General features: G+C 34.8%; 1 protein-coding gene across 3 annotated transcripts; it reads left to right on the top strand.

Annotated features, from left to right (window-relative positions):
• Positions 1–620: 620 nt before the first annotated feature.
• Positions 621–10,809, top strand: LOC123878226 (actin-related protein 2). 3 transcript variants are annotated; one of them, XM_045925367.1, is made up of 12 exons: positions 621–769; positions 870–980; positions 1,839–1,862; positions 4,592–4,663; positions 5,028–5,171; positions 5,694–5,796; positions 6,518–6,624; positions 6,905–7,054; positions 7,564–7,689; positions 8,164–8,316; positions 8,948–9,076; positions 9,848–10,809. In XM_045925367.1, the coding sequence occupies exons 1-12, from the start codon at positions 722–724 to the stop codon at positions 9,887–9,889; spliced, it is 1,209 nt and encodes a 402-aa protein (XP_045781323.1). In that variant the 5' UTR covers positions 621–721; the 3' UTR covers positions 9,890–10,809. The 3 variants fall into 3 exon arrangements, with proteins under 3 accessions (XP_045781323.1, XP_045781325.1, XP_045781326.1); XM_045925369.1 differs by lacking the exon at positions 1,839–1,862 and adding an exon at positions 1,382–1,396; XM_045925370.1 differs by lacking the exon at positions 1,839–1,862.
• The last annotated feature ends 7,428 nt before the right edge of the window (positions 10,810–18,237 follow it).

Raw genomic sequence — 18,237 nt, 5'->3', positions numbered from 1 at the left:
AATATGTCACTGTCAAATGTCAATGGGACTTCGTCTGTGTCGGTGTTAGCTGACGGGCGTGCTCTACCTTGTTGGAGTGTTTTTTTTGTTAAAACTGACTGGAAAGCGCTCTAAGGGGGTGCCGTGCGTATGTCGGCGAGCGCCGGCACAGACGGGGTCCATACTTGTATAGTTTAACTAACTCGTTACAAATAACTACAAACTTGACATTGGCTAATCAATGTAAAGCCAGACGAGAGAGAAAAAAAAAATGTCAATGTGGCAGTCATTCTCGTGATACAGTTTTTGCATAGTTTTTGTGATTGTTTCTGTATGGGCTTCGATTGCACCATAAAGCTATTATGGATTGCACCTTTAATGATATCACAAGACGCTTGCGACAAACAAGCAATAAACATTACACTGGCACGTGTGTGGATGATTGTTTGCGTATTTAGAGCCCTTATCGATTGATCCGATTGGCTGCAAGCCAAACAATATCCAACCACGATAGGTCTATAAAATGTACTCTAGGTGGTGTTCACCGATGATAGTTGTACATGTTCTTTGCCGCAAGCGTCTGGTGGCACCATTATAATGACATTGACAACTGACAAATGACAATGACGTTAATAGAAAAAGTTGATTTGCTTGATTTGCTTGGTGGGGTGTAGCATTTCAAAATCGAAAATTAATAGAATAATATAAGTTTTTACCATTTGAACTGTAATAAAAGTTAATTATGGATGACCAAGGAAGGAAAGTAATCGTGTGTGACAACGGCACAGGCGTAAGTTAGCTTTGTGTAACGTAAAATCAATCGCCAATATATTCATGATAAGGAAGTGAAGGAACTGATTCATCATTGAGAAATTATTAAATATTTCCAGTTTGTGAAGTGCGGATACGCCGGTAGTAACTTCCCAGCGTTTATCTTCCCTTCGATGGTGGGCAGACCCATTATTAGAGCCGAAAATAAAATCGGGGACATTGATGTTAAGGTATGCATTATTAGTTTCCTATTACATTAATCAACTAGAAAGTCTATTTGTACGTTTGGTAATATCTTTTAAACTCATGAATTAGTTTCACATTAGTCCATTTTAACAGCTTGCCGTGAGCTGTATCCTAGGTTCTAGACAATCTGGACACTCTAATTTGAATTTAGAACAATTTTGATTAATCTTATTCTACTAGGATTTGAAACAGTAAAAGTTTAGTCACATTTGGTACAGTCAAATTATTACATTTATTAAGTTTATACTACAAAGAGATGAAAGATTTGAAAAGATAAAATATTATATTAAAAATATAAACTGAATTCTACAGAGTTATTCATAATATCCTACTATAGTTAATATGTTTATCCTAATTTATTTATATTATTTTTAAACTTTTACAGGGTTATTGTATAAGAGTAAGTTTGTATAATATTTAAGTATTTGAGTTATAAGCATGCATTTGATATGACACCTAATTGATTTCAGAAAAAAATATACTTACCTTAATAATAATTTAAACATATGTAAATAAGTATACATATTTTTCAGTTTTGGGTGTTTTTTGTTTTGTTTCTTATATTGTATCATATAATTAATCAGTCAGCCAACTATGACCATGCGTTGTAAGGAACTGAATAATTGACATAGGTATTTAAGTTCTATTGTTGTACGTACATAATATATAAGTACATAACAGTTTGACACTAAAGTCTGATTTTTAATTCAGTGGAATTCTGACAGATGTCATTTTAGCCATTGGTGGGTTCTTATGTTCTTGTATATAAAATTGTCTATTAATGCAACATTCACAATTAAATCTGTTCAGCAATTAAACAGTTAAACTTTCATGCTGTCCAGAAGTTTGATCCTGAAGTAGTCCAGGTAAATAAGCTCATCTTAGACTTTGGACATGTGCTTCACATTCTTACGTTGCATCTGTAGACAACATTAAAATCTAGATTTTATAATTTATAGGCAGCTTAGAAATGGGTGTGCACTCAAACTATCATCTTTTGAATTTTAGTTAGCCTTTTATCGTCAAAGTTTCATCACTCTTCAAGTCTTTATCTATATTCTCTATATTCATTGCTTCATTGCAGTGACATTAAAGGATAAACAAACAAACAATCACACTTTTGGATATCCTCTTTTGAATTTTAGTTAGCCTTTTATCTTGACAAAGTTCCATTACGTTAGCTATTTAACTATATCCAATATCATTGCATAAAATCATGTCAATCTGTTGCTCCGTTGTGGTGTTATTGAAGGATAAACCAAAAAACAATCGCACTTTTGCATTTATAATATGGGTAGTGATGTATGATTGATGCGCTGTATTTCTAACTAGCTGATACCCGCGACTTCGTTCGCGTGGATGTAGGTTTTTTAAAATTCCCGTGGGAACTCTTTGATTTTCCGGGATAAAAAGTAGCCTATGTGCTAATCCAGGGCACAATAATCTATTGCCATTCTAAATTTCAGCCCAATCCGTCCAGTAGTTTTTGCATGAAGAAGTAACAAACATACACACACACACACACACACATACAAACAAACTTTCTCCTTTATAATATTAGTGTGATGTAATTAAAGCTCGATTAAGGATTGTTCTCCACTGAGATCAGAGTGTAGCGAAGATCAATCCTTATACATCTTCTTCTTCTTCTTCTCTCTGGGCTGGTTTCCGCACTTAAAATCCTTATACATATCTACTAGTTTATCTCAGCAACAAGAGCTATATAAAAAAACTCGCTCAGCGACACTCTTCTGCCGGTCAAAACACTGGCATGGTTTGCGCAGGGATTAATTAATGTATGATGGGCGATTAGTCACTCGTCACCGTTGTATGATGGGCGATTAGTCACTCGTCACCGTTGTATGATGGGCGATTAGTCACTCGTCACCGTTGTATGATGGGCGATTAGTCACTCGTCACCGTTGCTCATTTGCTTATATCCCAGCAATAACTATCCCAACTATTCACTCGCTTTTTGTTTGTAGTTTTTAGCTCAACTCGTTTTTCGTTAATATTCTACGGTCGGATTACTGCCTTATATTAATATATTGCGTTGTCACCATCTCAGTTTGTATATTTTAGCGAATAGCGCAAGAGAGTCGGCCAATAAGAAGCGATACAATAAAACCATCACAGCCATTGCATCAAAGCATTTTTAATAATCTCTGCCAGTAGGATTTTTTAGTTACTGTACAAGTTTTCAACTAGCTTATTACGTTTGTCAACCCTAAAACAGTCACCTAGGTATACTTGGAAACATGTGCTCTGTCTATCCACCCTGGAATTTGTATATTATATTTTAGTCCAGGGTAGGTTTGCATTCGACAACCAACATGATTAAAAGCATTGATGAGGGCTAGGTGGTGGGAGAAGATACCTTAATACCTTCAAAACAACAGTGAATAGCCATTCATTCTTGTTTGAAGGTATCTAGGTTATATGTTTTCGAGTATACACCCTAGAGTGGCTATTCTTAGGTGTATAAACTGAAAAATATTTTAATTTGTACATAGGCCTGTCAATTTTTGCATCAGCAAATAAAAGACGCGTCACGCTGAGTTATTTTCATGTAAACTTTCTTAATACACTAACAGCAACCGTTTTATATATCCGTTCTCCTCATGAAAGTTGAAACAGTAGGTAATCTCTTACAAGGTAACACATGTATGTGTTTTAATTTTTTTCGAAAACGAAATTATATAATGAGGCTTAGTATGAGATTTCACTTCTCACCAACGGCAACGTTAAGAATTCGAGAGTCGAAACTATATAACGTCAAAGTAAAATGGGTCTAAAAGTTCTTGATTTAAAGTAAAAAAAATTGTACCAACGTTTTTAATTTCGCAAAGTGTCCGCTTGAAGCGCTGGCTGTATGAACAAACTTGAGCATTAAAACAAGGCAGTTAAGGGTCCATTTTACTTTAACGTTGAACTGTTTCAACGCTCGAATAAGTGAAATATTATACTAAACCTACAGCTAGAGCCCGGCCGAAAATTTGCAAAACCAAATCGCGAGCAAGTCTATTTGAAGTCCTGATCTGTATTGTAATCATCTATTGGTTTGACTTTCATGATGTCTACCATGGCCTTGGAATAGCTAGATACTGCAAGTCAACCCCTTAGAGACAAGTGCCTATTCTTTTCTTCTTCTGTCAATAAGTATTCTCATTCCTCTTTCCAAATACGAAAAATCGATTATCTCTCTTGTCTTCAAGTGTTGTCAAGGCTCTCTGATACTTGGCGATTGAAACTTGTGATACCTTTGGTGAGTGTAAGTGCAGCAAAGAAAAAAGTATGTCAGTAGCATTGGTATATTAGTTGGAATTTTTAGTATTCCATTTAAATAGTTTTTCGTAATTAATGTGATATGTTTTGTGGAATTAAGTTACTGTACAAATAACAATACAAAAGAAAAGAAAGAAGAGAAAGAAAAGTCGTAAATTCTTTTATTTAATATTCAATAATCTTTATTGCGAATTTGGGTTAGTTTACAGATCTTTAAAACGTAATGAATATGCTGCATCTAGCTATACCAAGTCTGTGACATCTACTGTACTATTCTAGAATGTTTTTCTTAATTTGAGCCTTTTTTCAGGATTTAATGGTAGGTGATGAGGCTTCTCAGTTGCGATCGATGCTGGAAGTCAGCTATCCCATGGAAAATGGGGTAAGTAAAACCACTATCACATTTCTTATAATTTACCTTTAATATTCTACCTAGGTAAAGAATTGTGGAAACCTACTTTTTATAGCCTAAAATAAAGCCTCAATAGCTCAACGGTTGAGGAGCGGACTGAATTCCGAAAGGTCGGCGGTTAGAAGTTTGAACCCCACATGATTGCATGATTTGCAAATAATTATACTTTCCCATTTTTTCTTCTTCCAATAATCGTTGTTTATTGAATTCACAACGCCTTTAGTTATTTTGCTTATCAAGGAGGGAAGGAAAGGCCCTTCCCTCCTCCCCTCGTTCCAAAATGAGTATAGAAAATCTATTAGGAAACTTATAAAAACATAATTCCTTCCACCAGGTAGTACGCAACTGGGAGGACATGTGCCACGTGTGGGATTACACGTTCGGGCCGAGCAAGATGAATGTGGACCCGAAAGAAACCAAGATCTTGCTCACTGAACCACCCATGAACCCAACGAGGAATAGAGAGAAAATGATTGAAGTATGTCACCTTTTCCATTTCCTATTTTAAGGGCTATGTATCTCCAGAGAAAAAAAGTAACCCTTATCACTTCTTTGTCTGTATGTCTGTCAAGATCCGCCAAGGGAATCAAAGAATACTTACCATTGACTTAAAATCATAAAAGGCAGGTAGCGATGTCATATAGCACAACAATGAGGAATAGCGAAAAAGATTCAAATAGTTTCACTTCAAATCGACAGCGATAAATAGTTGAAAAAATAATACAACGAGATGAGAACCTCCTCCTTTTTTGAAGGTGGAAAAAAATGAAACTTAGACCAAAAAGTTTCCAATGAGATAATGTATGAAATGGTACAAAAATACAGATGCGTATAGCTATGAGTATAGCCGATACAGTGATTAGTGAATTATTAAAATTATAGGAACTAACGAATAATTTCAAAAATTACAACAGTAGCTTAAAATCTAATCAATTCCTATGATCACATTCTAATTCTTACTCTAGAGTTGAATAAAAAAAAAATCTGTTACTATTCACAGGTGATGTTTGAAAAATATGGTTTCGATAGCGCATACATAGCTATCCAAGCTGTGCTTACGTTGTACGCTCAGGGACTGATTTCTGGAGTGGTGGTCGATTCTGGTAAGTCTCATCGTCATCATCATCACCCCATCGCCGGTGCAAAATTCGACATCGACCATCGTTACCTCGACAGTCGACATTGACCCCCGTTACCACGACAGTCGACATCAACATCTGTTTTCTTGACATTCGACGTTGATCTTCGTTGTCTCGACGGTCGACATCGACGTTCATTGCCTCGACAGTCGACATCGACTTTCGTTGCCTTGACAAGCGACATTGACGTTCGTTGCCTCGACAGTCGATATCGACCTTCGTTGCCTTGACAATTGACATTGACCTTCGTTGCCTCGACAGTCGACATCGACCTTCGTTGCCTCAACAGGAGACAGTGTCCGTCGTTGCTTTTACAGTCGACAGCGTTCGTTGTTGCAATTTTGTACTTATTTGTAGTTTGTTATAATATTTATGTTTGAGAGAAGAAGAAAAGCGGGAACCCTGAGACAGGGTTTTCAAACTTATTTTAGGGTTCCCGACACAATTTTTGTTAAACGACTTATGTTGAAATCTATAGAGCGCATTTTGACTTGAGTTTCAATTAAAACGAGACAGATTTATGGCAGCGGTATAATTTTGTCTCGTTTCAACAGTGACTTAAGTTTCAGCAAAGTCAAAGTGCGATCTATAAATCATTTGATACAAAATTTTTCATTTAAATTAATTTTCATTTAATTTTAATTTAATTTAATTTCATTAAGTAATCAACGCCTTAATTCAAAAGGTGATGGAGTGACCCACATCTGTCCGGTGTACGAAGAGTTCGCTCTGCCCCACTTGACGAGGAGGCTAGACATTGCTGGCAGGGACATCACTAGATATCTTATCAAGGTAAACCTATATATAAAAATTAATGTTTGTGTGTCCTTCTGTCTGTTGCCAGTATGATTGTGCATCATTCTCAACTCCGATAGGATTGAAACTTTGTACAGTTGTTGGCACTTGGATAAAAAGTAGCCTATGCCTGACCCCGGGATGCAAGATGTCTCTATATATCTAATTTCGTCAAAATCAGTCCGCTGGGGAAAGAGACAGGCAGACATACACATCACATTTATAATTCGTATTATTTATGGATAGTCAATTATTATCTACATATAAATTGTTTCAGCTACTCCTCCTTAGAGGTTACGCCTTCAACCATTCAGCAGACTTTGAAACAGTTCGAATGATGAAGGAAAAGCTGTGTTATATCGGCTACAACGTCGAGCAGGAACAGAGGCTGGCGTGGGAGACCACTGTGCTGGTCGAACCTTATGTGGTACGTCGAATAATCTACCGCCTCCCTCTTCTTCTTCAAAAGTCAAAGTCAAAATCAAAATCATTTATACAAAGTAGGTACTATTGTACACCTTTTGTTTGTCCGATTTGTTAGATTTCAAAGATGATATAGTGCTGTTATATACATACATAGTGACATAGCCCAAACTATTAGCAAGCTGAAGTGGCAGTGGGCAGGTCATGCCTGTCGTAGACGCGACGATGGCCGTTGGAGCCGGAAAGTCCTTGAGTGGAGACCGCGTTTAAGCAAGCATAGTGTGGGACGCCCTCCAGCACGATGGACCGATTTCCCCTCCAATTAAGCGTAAAGCTTGTGCCAGGAGTGGGTACGATAATAATAGTCCAATGGGAGGAGTTTGAACAGCTGACCTTTCGGATTTCAGTCTAATCCTCAACCGTTGAGCTATTGAGGCTCTAAATTAAAAGTGATAATATATTCATTTGCCAAACAGAAAGTAGGTATCTTTAATTTTTGTATTTTACTTCTAGTTACCGGATGGGCGCGTCATAAAAGTAGGGGGTGAAAGGTTTGAAGCACCAGAAGCGCTGTTCCAACCGCATCTTATAAACGTAGAGGGGCAGGGGATCGCTGAATTGGTGTTTAATACCATACAGGTACGTAATAATTAAAAAAAACCGGCCAAGTGCAAGTCAGACTCGCGCACCGAGGGTTCCACTACTCGGGTATTTTTCCCGACATTTTGCACGACAATACAAAAACTATTATGCATAAAAATAAATAAAAATCTGTTTTAAAATGTACAGGTAAAACCCTTTCATTTATGATACCCCCACTTGATATAGTTATCTTACTTGGAAAATTGAAACACATTTTATTTTTTGTAATGTAACTACAAATTCATGGTTTTCGGATTTTCCCCTATACTTGTGCTATAAGTCCTACCTACCTGCCAAATTTCATGATTCTAGGTCAACGGGAAGTACCCTATAGGTTTACTTGACAGACACGACAGACGGACAGACAGACAGACAACAAAGAGTGATCCTCTATAAGGGTTCCGTTTTTCTTTTTGAGAAACAGAACCTTAAAAAGACTTAAGCTTACTAAAATCAAATTTTGACCCTCAGGCAGCGGACATAGACATGCGTAACGAACTATACAAGCACATCGTTCTATCCGGTGGCTCTACCATGTACCCCGGCCTACCTTCAAGATTGGAGAGGGAAATCAAACAACTATATTTGGAAAGGGTGCTAAGAAATGACTCGGAGAAACTTGCGGTAAGTATATTTAATGTACTTTTTTATTCAGATACAAGTTAGCCCTTGACTGCAATCTCACTTTGTGGTAAGTGATGATGCAGTCTAAGATGGAAGCGGGCTAACCTCGAAGAGGTATGGCAGTTTTGATTAAAACCATTATGACTATGGATTCTACACAGCATCGTACCGGAACGCCTAAATCGCTTGGCGGCACGGCTTTGCTGGTAGGGTGGTAACTAGCCACGACCGAAGCCTCCTACCAGACCTGACCAGAGAAAATTTAGAAAATTTAAAATTCGAAATTTTCTCTTTTCTTAGCAATAAAGGCTTGCTGTGCGCAGAGGCTTTTGTCCACGGCGGATAAAAATCGTTCGGACGATGGAGGCAGTTATTCTTCTTGGAGTTTCTCTATGTGATCAAATAAGAAATGAGATCCATAGGAGAACCAGAGTAACCGACATAGCTCAACGGGTTGCGAAGCTGAAGTGGCAATGGGCAGGGCAAAGATGTTGACGTTGGGGTCCCAAGATCCTGGAATAGACAGACAACATTAAACAAGAAATGACACTTTTTATTTTGAGATTTAACCACAAATTATTATTTTTTCTCTGGAGATACGGAACCCTATAAGAGTTTTTTTTTTTTTTAGAAATTCAAGATCCGCATCGAGGACCCCCCTCGTCGTAAGGACATGGTGTTCATTGGTGGTGCGGTGCTGGCCGAGGTGTGCAAGAACAGAGACAACTTCTGGCTCACCAGAGCCGAGTACCAGGAACAGGTGAGAACCGGCCTCTTGACATAGTTTGACCTCAATGTCAAGACGTCAGGCAAGATCCGCATCGATGCGGGACGGGGACGTCGTAAAGACACAATTCTTATTGAGAACTAGCATTTTGACATATCTTGATATCAATGTTAAAATGTCAAGATCCGCATCGATCACCCGCTTTGGTGCCAGGCTAGAACCGAATATCGGGGATAGGTGGAGAACCAACCTCTTGACATCGTTTGACATCAATGTCAAGAAGTCAGACAATCTCCTCTCTTCCTCCCTGTCGTAAAGACACAATTCTTATTGAGAACTAGCATTTTGACATCTTGATATTAATGTTAAAATGTCAAGATCCGCATCGATCACCCGCTTTGATGCCAGGCTAGAACCGAATATCGGGGATAGGTGAGAACCGGCCTCTTGATATCGTTTGATATCAAGATGTCAGGCAAAATTCGTATTGAGGACCCATAGGAGGTTCCCGGAGTTCCCACAGGATTTCTAAAAAGCTGAATCTAACACATTATCTCTTATCTTATAAATAAAAATGAATTTTTATTTTCCTCGGTCACGCGATAACTTGAGAACGACTGGACCAAATTGGATCATTATTTTTTTTTGTCGTTTAGGACAAGGTTTATATGAAAGAATTTTTTTAGAAAATCCACGGGAAAAGACAGTTCCCTCGGAACGCGAACAAAGTCGCGGGCAATAACTAGTACTTTATACATATTTAATATTAAAATAAAATTATAATCTTATTTTATTTTATTTCAGGGTATATCCTGCCTCCGGAAGCTAGGGCCGCGTGCAAGTTAATGCCAACTAGTATTAAATTATAATAAAAATGTATATTGTAATTTTCATCTACTTAAGATTATTTCCAATACTTTTATTAATTATTTAATTTTATTACTATTAAATGTTAAAGCCTGACCAGAAAAATATAATACCTCGCCATATTGCGGAAAACCCGTGTCACTAATTTATACAAGACTTAGTGAACATAGACAATATACTAGTGGCGCTTCCAGAGCAAGTTTTTTTTTTATATTTCTGGTCACGCTATATTTTTACTTTAACTTAAATAAGATTTGTTTGAACGAATTTGGTAAGCCCGATTTTCTATTTTATAACATGTAAAAAATGAAAATGTATTTAAAAAAATGGATTGGATATCTACTTAAATGTAATTAACTGAGATTTCGCTAATAGAGAAAAAATGTAAATTAAGGTCGACCTATTAAATTATTTGTTATCTAGCAAATAAATTTAACAACGGTTTGACATATTATTTGCAATAAGAAAACTGTCTAAACATGAAAATATTAGTATTTGGCGATTTTACGTATTTAATCTTAGGCGATTTTCTATAGGAACAAAGACGTTTTGACAGTTTTTAATGTGTCAAAATTATAGATTGAAAAAAAAAATACATTATCCAGCCCTTTTAAATAAAGTAGAATAGAGATAATGATATAAAAATGAAGTTATTTAATTTGCTAAATGAAGCCTAATCTAAATCATCATCACTTTAACTCAAAATAAAATATATAAAATGAGTTTAAATGGACTGCAGAATTAAATATGGACTATTCATATTCATTGAAGACTGTATAATTTTGCATTTAATGTATACTTGTTTGTGAATTTTACCAGATATTAAATCTACACTGGCGTGTATAAAGACTTTGAATTATGAACCTAATGTATTATGTAATAAACACAATTTTTATGTATGAATTTGGTTTTACTTTCTCTCAATCAATCATAGAGTGGTGTTATGAAAACCGGGTTTCACTGTTTATACAGGGTGTTTGGTAATTAGTATATAATGACGACACGTACCCATGCTACTTTGGTCTGATAAAAACAATGCTGAAGTATAATGACGAAATAAAATTATTCCATACAAAATTAAAAAAAAAATGTCCAAGTTTTCATGACCCTAACGTGCCCTAACTAACTGAGATCGTTGGCTCCGCCTATTAAAAAATAGCCAACGAGTCTCAGCGAGTTAGGGCACGTTAGGGTCATGAAAACTTGGACATTTAAAAAAAAATTGTATTAATTTATTTCATACCAAAACCCGACTACGGAAAAATGAGATAACTTGAACCCGACTTGGTATTAAAATAAACTAAAAAGAAAGAAACAAGATAGGTGCTTAGTGCTATCATCGTCTTGAGTAAGATTCAATACAAACGCCGTGGTCGTGCGCTGTATAATATTTATATTTCTGAACTCAGAATTTTCTCCTCTTTCGTTGGACACCCCACTCGATACAATAGCAATTAAAAAAAAAATTAAGACCCTCACTTTTTTTGATGTAACATCCGCCTGGCCGATTTTTTTCGTATAAAATATAGCCTATGTCACCCGGGCCTTTACAACGAATCGATTGACACCTCATTCATCAAAATCGGCCCAGTAGTTTAGGCGCTACGGTGGAACACACAGAATCTGGATACAAACATACATACATACATACATACATAGACTGCTAAAATCATAACCCTTCCTTTCGGCTTTGCCGTAGTCGGGTAAGAAACTGTGAATCCAATTACACGTGATCAGCGATCACCATGACTGCCTGTTCCTAAACCGCTGCGAGCAGTTAGAATATACGTGGTGCTAATGAGACAGATAAAGATGACAAACAATCTGGCGAGACCGCCTACGTACGTGTGGTTCGCGCGGCGTTGCCAATGTTACAGAGTAGACAACCAGTGGTATACCCCTGTCACAAAGTCTCGTTTTAACTGAAACTCAAGTCTAAGCAAAGTAAAAGTGCGTTCTATAGATTTCAACCTAGGCTCCCTGCCCGGCTAGCATGGGCAGTAGAAAAAAATTATATCCACTGATATCATAGAAATCAGTGGATGTAATTTTTATCTACTTCATGCTAGCCGGGCTGGACCCTGACGCAATGAATTTTTAATTGGAGATCTCGGTTTCGACTCCCAACAGGGAGCTAAGAAATTTACAATTTCTTGATAACTTTTTGTATTACAAAAGGCTTTATGTATCCATATGCCTTTTCAACACAATATACTTTGGAAAATCTATAGATAACCTTTCAACTTGCTGCTCTCCATATTAATTGACATTTGCTTGTTGTGACGCGCGTGAATTCATAGACATAACTGCACGCATTACGTCTACGCGAACGTTCACGCCACGCAAGCGGTATGCCATGTCTCATACAGTTGAATACAATACAACGCAATGCTACGCGCTACGTCTACGTTTACGTGGCCTGTGTGGCCGGCGCTTTCAGGAAACAAATAAAAACCAAGCATTCGATTAATTTCATTTATTAAAAATCGCAAATGCAAAAATTCCTTCCATTAATACATTGCCTTATCGCACAATTATTATTCGTAAAAAATTACAAAAAATAAAATATTATAACATAAATCGACGCTAATGTCAGTCTGTATCACATAAGTAAAAGGAAATATGACATAAGGTTAAAATAATGTATTTAAAGCTAATCAAACTACCTAATTAAATTATTTTCGCCTACAAATGTGAAATTATGTATTCAGTCGAATTTGCTCTAAACTTAAATATTAAAAATATTGTGTATTTACTAAAACTGTTAATAAATGTTCGTATATAATTTTTCGTTTAGTAAAAAGGCAAGTTTTTTACTCACCTTACTTTTTTCAAACACAAAATCATTAAATTAATATTATGTTTATACACTGTGTGAAATTTTAGTGTTTTAGAGCCACCATGTTTAATCAAATGATCACCGTGTACCGTGTATTGATCAAATTATCCTTTAAAAAACTAAATTATAATTAAAAAGCCCAATAATATAAAAAATAAGCACCATAGAGGCTTCTTACATTAAGATTCTTATAAAATTCACATTTTTTAAAATATAAATTTATACATAGTAAAGAAAATGCAGATATATATAGCAAGCCTTCGAATGTAAAATAAGGGCGCTTCCACACTTTACGCAAGCGAGTTATAAATGACTGAAAGCTCCTTTGCATGACGTCGAAACCTTCTCGGACAAATGCCCAAGCGACGAACCAAAATTTCAAAGGAGCGCTTACTATAAATTAAATAAAGGAACTCAGTTTTATACAAACACATGTAAAATTGTAAATAAGAGTGAAAGTACACAATTTTAAAAGTCTATAATACATTAATATTTAATTAAATACAAAATTGACACGACGATAAAGCTAATATTTTATGCTAAGTCAAAAACCACGACTTTTATACTTAAAAACAAGTTATGATGGATATATAGCACCGTCTAAAATATGACGAAACACCAACTAAACATTTACCAATGTAGATAATAAGAAGATCATTGTTGGGTTAATTAAAAAAAAATAGTATGTTTTCTAAAACCAATGTTAGCATTTTTTTCTAACTTTTCAAATAAACGTAGAGTGGGAGAACATCTTTAAACATCAAGTTTAAAAAGCTTTTAACTTGTTTATTTTTAAAAAAATTTGGGTGAAGCATTTTGATAGCTATAACTATTTATTGAGACTTTGGTTAAATACTTCTTTAGCACGTGAGTTGTGATTGCTGCAATTTTTATCATTATGATTGGTTGAATATTATGGTGTTTATGTTGCAACAGTCAACAGTACATTTTATCCAATAGTGAGAGAGTGTCAGCCAATCAGAGATGATTGTGTCCGTCACATTGTATCAGTCAAACTACAGACCGTTCACTATAACTTGTCCCTTGCCGCTACGTTGGCACCATTGCAGTCCACACAATAATAAACCCTAAGTTCTAAGGAATAAAGCGACAAAGCAATGGTGCCAATATGATGGCAAAGGACAAGAACGGTCTGTACAGACTACTGGGCTAGGCTACGCAATCATCGGATTAACTTTACGTTTATTTTAAGTATAAAAGTGTGGCTACGTCCTAAACTTTAGTACCTAAGGGAAATACCTAAGTTTCTGGCACTACGCATTGTAAAACTAATCTACGGCTGTCAGTTAGACCGACTAAGACTACGTGAGTACAATTAGTATTTAGATTAATTTAGTCTATTACTAATTTTACTAAAAAATAAACTAAAATTCACATAAAAGAATTATTTCTATAGACTGGCTCAAAGTTCTAAAAATATATTACGAATTTAGTCAATGAAGGTAGCACTAAAATTTCGATCTGTAATTGGCTGGACTATTTATTCAGCCTACGATTTGTTTTACTTTGTTATGTTCAAACTTGAAAATTTTCTGATTTGTTTTTGTGATTTTGTGAATTATGTGATTTCTGATGTCTTAGTTTGTGATTGAAATATGAAATTTTTAAACGATAATTTTTTTAAACAGAAGTACTAATATTAAATTGTTAGCTACCAAATAATACAAATGTTAATCAAATAAAAAAAAATATTCTGAACACTAACCTAGCTAGTTCTATTTACTATTTTTTTTTTTGCTTACACTATAAATGCATCATCTGGTATCATTTAAAATGTACAATTTCAAAAATAAAATGAAACAAAACTCGTTTACGATATACGTGGATAATAAACAGAAATTCTTGGAAACTCTTTTAACAAATGCATTTGCTTATTTTTTTTTTGTTCTGATTCTTTTTAGTAGAGCCATTTATAGCCGGATCAGAATTATAAAAAAACTGGGTCTGGGGGCGCCACTAGTATAAGGTCTATGGTCAGGGGCGCCGACTTTGTGGGTGCTCGAGTGCTCCAGCACCCACGAGAGGTAAATAGTGGGTGCCGAGCACCCACGACTATAAATATCTAAAATAATTCTCATCTTTTAACAAACGCGATCTAAATAATATTTATTTTGAATTGAATGTTTTAAAACAAAAGTATGTGTACAGTACTGAAATAAATAAAAAAAATATCAGTAGCTAGGTATGTCATTAAAAGCTGGAGCACCCACCCTATGCCCCTGCGCGCCCCTGTCTATGGTCACTGAGTATATGGACTTGTATAAATTAGTTCATCGGGTTTTCCGTAATATGGCGAAGTATTTTATTTTTCTGGTCAGGCTTAAAATTGGCTACTTTTGACGACACACTAAAATTACCGTTTCTATCAAAGAAAATCTTTATAATATTTTAAGTTAACCTAATGTATTATGTGAATGCTTTTTAATGTAACATATCTATTGTAACTTTTACTTATATATTATCTACTTATTATTTATAGAAAAATAAATTTGCATGTTGCATTTTCAGTTGCAATGTTATACATGTTTAGTCAAAAAAAAGAGGGTGTATTTTAATTTATGTAATCCGAGATACAAAAATTTAACAGTATTATTTACGTCAAAGCAAAAGTGAACGCGACTTTATAAAGATTTCATTTGATGCAAATACATTTGTTAGTTACAAGTAATAAAATACTTAGTATAAATTTCTTTGCACGCAAAACTTACAAAGGTCCCTAAATCTAAATTATCAGGAATTATTCGAGAATAATATAAAAAAGTAAAAATTGTGACAGATTTTCAGTCTTTTCTATCTCGTTTAGTTTCATGTTTTTTTTTTATTAATATAGTTTAATGTTAGACCTTTAAGTTTAGTTTAGTTTCGATTTTGTTTAAAAGAGAAATAAATTATCAATAAAGCCAATAATTACACGCCTATCTTTCCGTCCATCTTCTAAAAAGTGGCTAACCCCAAAAATCAGTTTTTGAGTTATAAAACCAAGGGAACTAGAACAATTTATGTCTCTATAAAAGTAGCAGATATATAAATTGTTTTAAGTTAGCAGTAAGTTAATTAGGAGAAGGTTTTTAGTTAGTATAGTTATTAGAAACATCAGTTTTTCTAAAAACCTATGTTTTTAGCAATAACCAACCCTGGTAAAAGGTTGCCAATATCTATGTTGTCACTCACACAAACGTACGAATTTGTCATCACTTTTTAAAATACATATTTATAAGCCATAATATATAATAAAATGTAGATTTTTATATATTTAGGTCCAATCTATACCTCTTTAGAACCTTCAGTTTTCCTAAATTTCCATGGTTTTTGGCTATTACTCGGAAACAAATTTTTTGGGTTAGTCGCTTTTTAGCAAAAGAACGGCAGCTGTTACTTAAAGTCTAAAGCTACAAATTTTCGATTCAATCAGGACGAACAATTACATTTCAAATTTCGGACGAAAAATTCAACTAAGTTTAAATACAAAATGCTACAAGTCAGTCTTAGTATCTAATCTCATTTATTTACACCAATGGCAGTATCGCGTAGCTTCCGTTTCCTTAGACTTCATCTTTTCATATTTGTATCATTTTGGTGTATCATAATATAACTCCATTGTGAACTGGTGTACCTACCTATTTAGAATAAAAATAATAGAAGAATACCCGGCTGAGTTTGTTGTGGGCTCTTCTCAGACTCGGGCGCGTTTGGAACCCTCGTAGCTTTAGTTTTGAGTTTACGTAATTAACTATCACCAGTAGGTATATCATCTTTCAAATCTAATAATTCTGACCATCTAAAGGTGTACAATAGTACGTATTTTGAATAAATGATTTTGAGTTTGAGCAAACCTCCCATAAGGGTTGAATTTTCAAAAATCCTTTGTTAGTGGATGTCTACATCATATTATCGGCATGCCAAATCCCAGCCCGATCTTTTCAGTAGTTTGAGCTGTGCATTGATAATGCTGCGCATGTGCATCAATCAGTCAGTCAGTCACCTTTTCCTTTTATATATTTAGATAAGTTGGTCCTTAGTGACGAAGATACGATACACTAGAATGATATAAATGTGGACTCAGCCTTACTTATCTTTTAACTATGCTAATTTATTCTAAAAAAAGTAAATATCATACCATAGACATGGAACTTAATCTGTCAAAAAGGTTCTTCATACCATAGATTGTAGAATATAGGGATGTATCTGACAATGCGTTTTTTATAGCACAGAATCGTTTCATAAACATAAAAACCGGGTATTTTTTTAAACATCAATATCGTTAATTGGAAAAAAAAGTGTTACAGAATACCTTCTTTCCGAAATAGTCTAATTGTAAAATGTATTTATGTTAAACATTATATTACACACATGTTTTATCGAAATTCCTTAAAAGAAACTTATGCCTACCTACTTACATTATAAAAGTTAAAAGTAGTGGAGATTTTATTTGGCGTTTTATTTAAAAAAAAATGTCCGCAAAGATCATATCGAGGGTCGAACCTAGTATTAAAAAAAACTAAAGTAAATCTAGTACTTTTTTATATAAGTTTGTGTTTAATGAATATTAGAATAATTCGATGTGTAGATTCAGTACTTAAATATACTTAACTATTTAGTGAAACTAAACCTTAAATTCTAATATGCTACATAAATACACGAAAAACTTGTAAATGCATCCAAATGACTAAAATAACTATTGCATAACTTTAACTAGTTCTTAACTATAATCAGTTAAGTTAGTCTAGTGCTGAGTAAAGATAGTTCATATCAATAAACTATATATTAGAAACTATTTTGAAGTCTTAAAAAATGAGCCACAATGGTACCGATTTTGATGGCATCAGAATATTCGCATCTTTTTCTTACTAATGTAATAAGAAAAGGACAGACAAACTCAGTTTAATTAATTCTGATTCTGATGGCATCTGAATATTCGCAAAAAATAAGTTTATAATGCGAAAAGTAGATGGTATCAGAATATTCGCATCTTGTTCTTACTAATGTAATAGGAAAAGGACAGACAAACTCAGTTTAATTAAAAACTGTCAAACCTCGTGACTTAAGGTGCCAGTCTTGAGCTTATTGTAGAGTTGCACTAAAATTTAGTGTTTAATTTAAAATTCATTTACCGTCCTTTTTAGGAATATAAAAAAGAATAAGATGTAGATGCTCTAAATTTAGTCCAGAGAAAGACATCAGAATCGACGCTAATATTGAAAGTAGTAGGGATAGTATCGATACGAGTCGATAAAATCGATTGTGAATTAGCCATTCTGTTATCACTATTTATTTAAATCGAGTTACACAATACTCGATTTATATTACTGATAATATACAACTTGCTATCAGATAGTGTTTCAATTTACAGTCCGACAAGGCTCTTTTGGCGCGTGGCCAAAATCGGAACTAAAGCCGCCATCTAGAGAAGCAGCCTTGTTGATAGTTCGCTCACTGTATCGGCATAAAGCTACAACAGCGCCCTCAC

This window comes from Maniola jurtina, chromosome 25 (assembly GCF_905333055.1).
Source record: "Maniola jurtina chromosome 25, ilManJurt1.1, whole genome shotgun sequence".
Lineage (NCBI taxonomy): Eukaryota > Metazoa > Arthropoda > Insecta > Lepidoptera > Nymphalidae > Maniola > Maniola jurtina.
The sequence above is the reverse complement of the archived record's forward strand: the minus strand, read 5'-3'. Positions and strand labels throughout refer to the sequence as shown.

Coding starts and splice junctions, on each gene's coding strand:
- LOC123878226 (XM_045925367.1), top strand. CDS start 722: ATGGATGACCAAGGAAGGAAAGTAATCGTGTGTGACAACGGCACAGGC. Junction 4,664..5,027: donor GCTATCCCATGGAAAATGGG/GTAAGTAAAACC, acceptor TCCTTCCACCAG/GTAGTACGCAACTGGGAGGA. Junction 5,797..6,517: donor TGGAGTGGTGGTCGATTCTG/GTAAGTCTCATC, acceptor TTAATTCAAAAG/GTGATGGAGTGACCCACATC.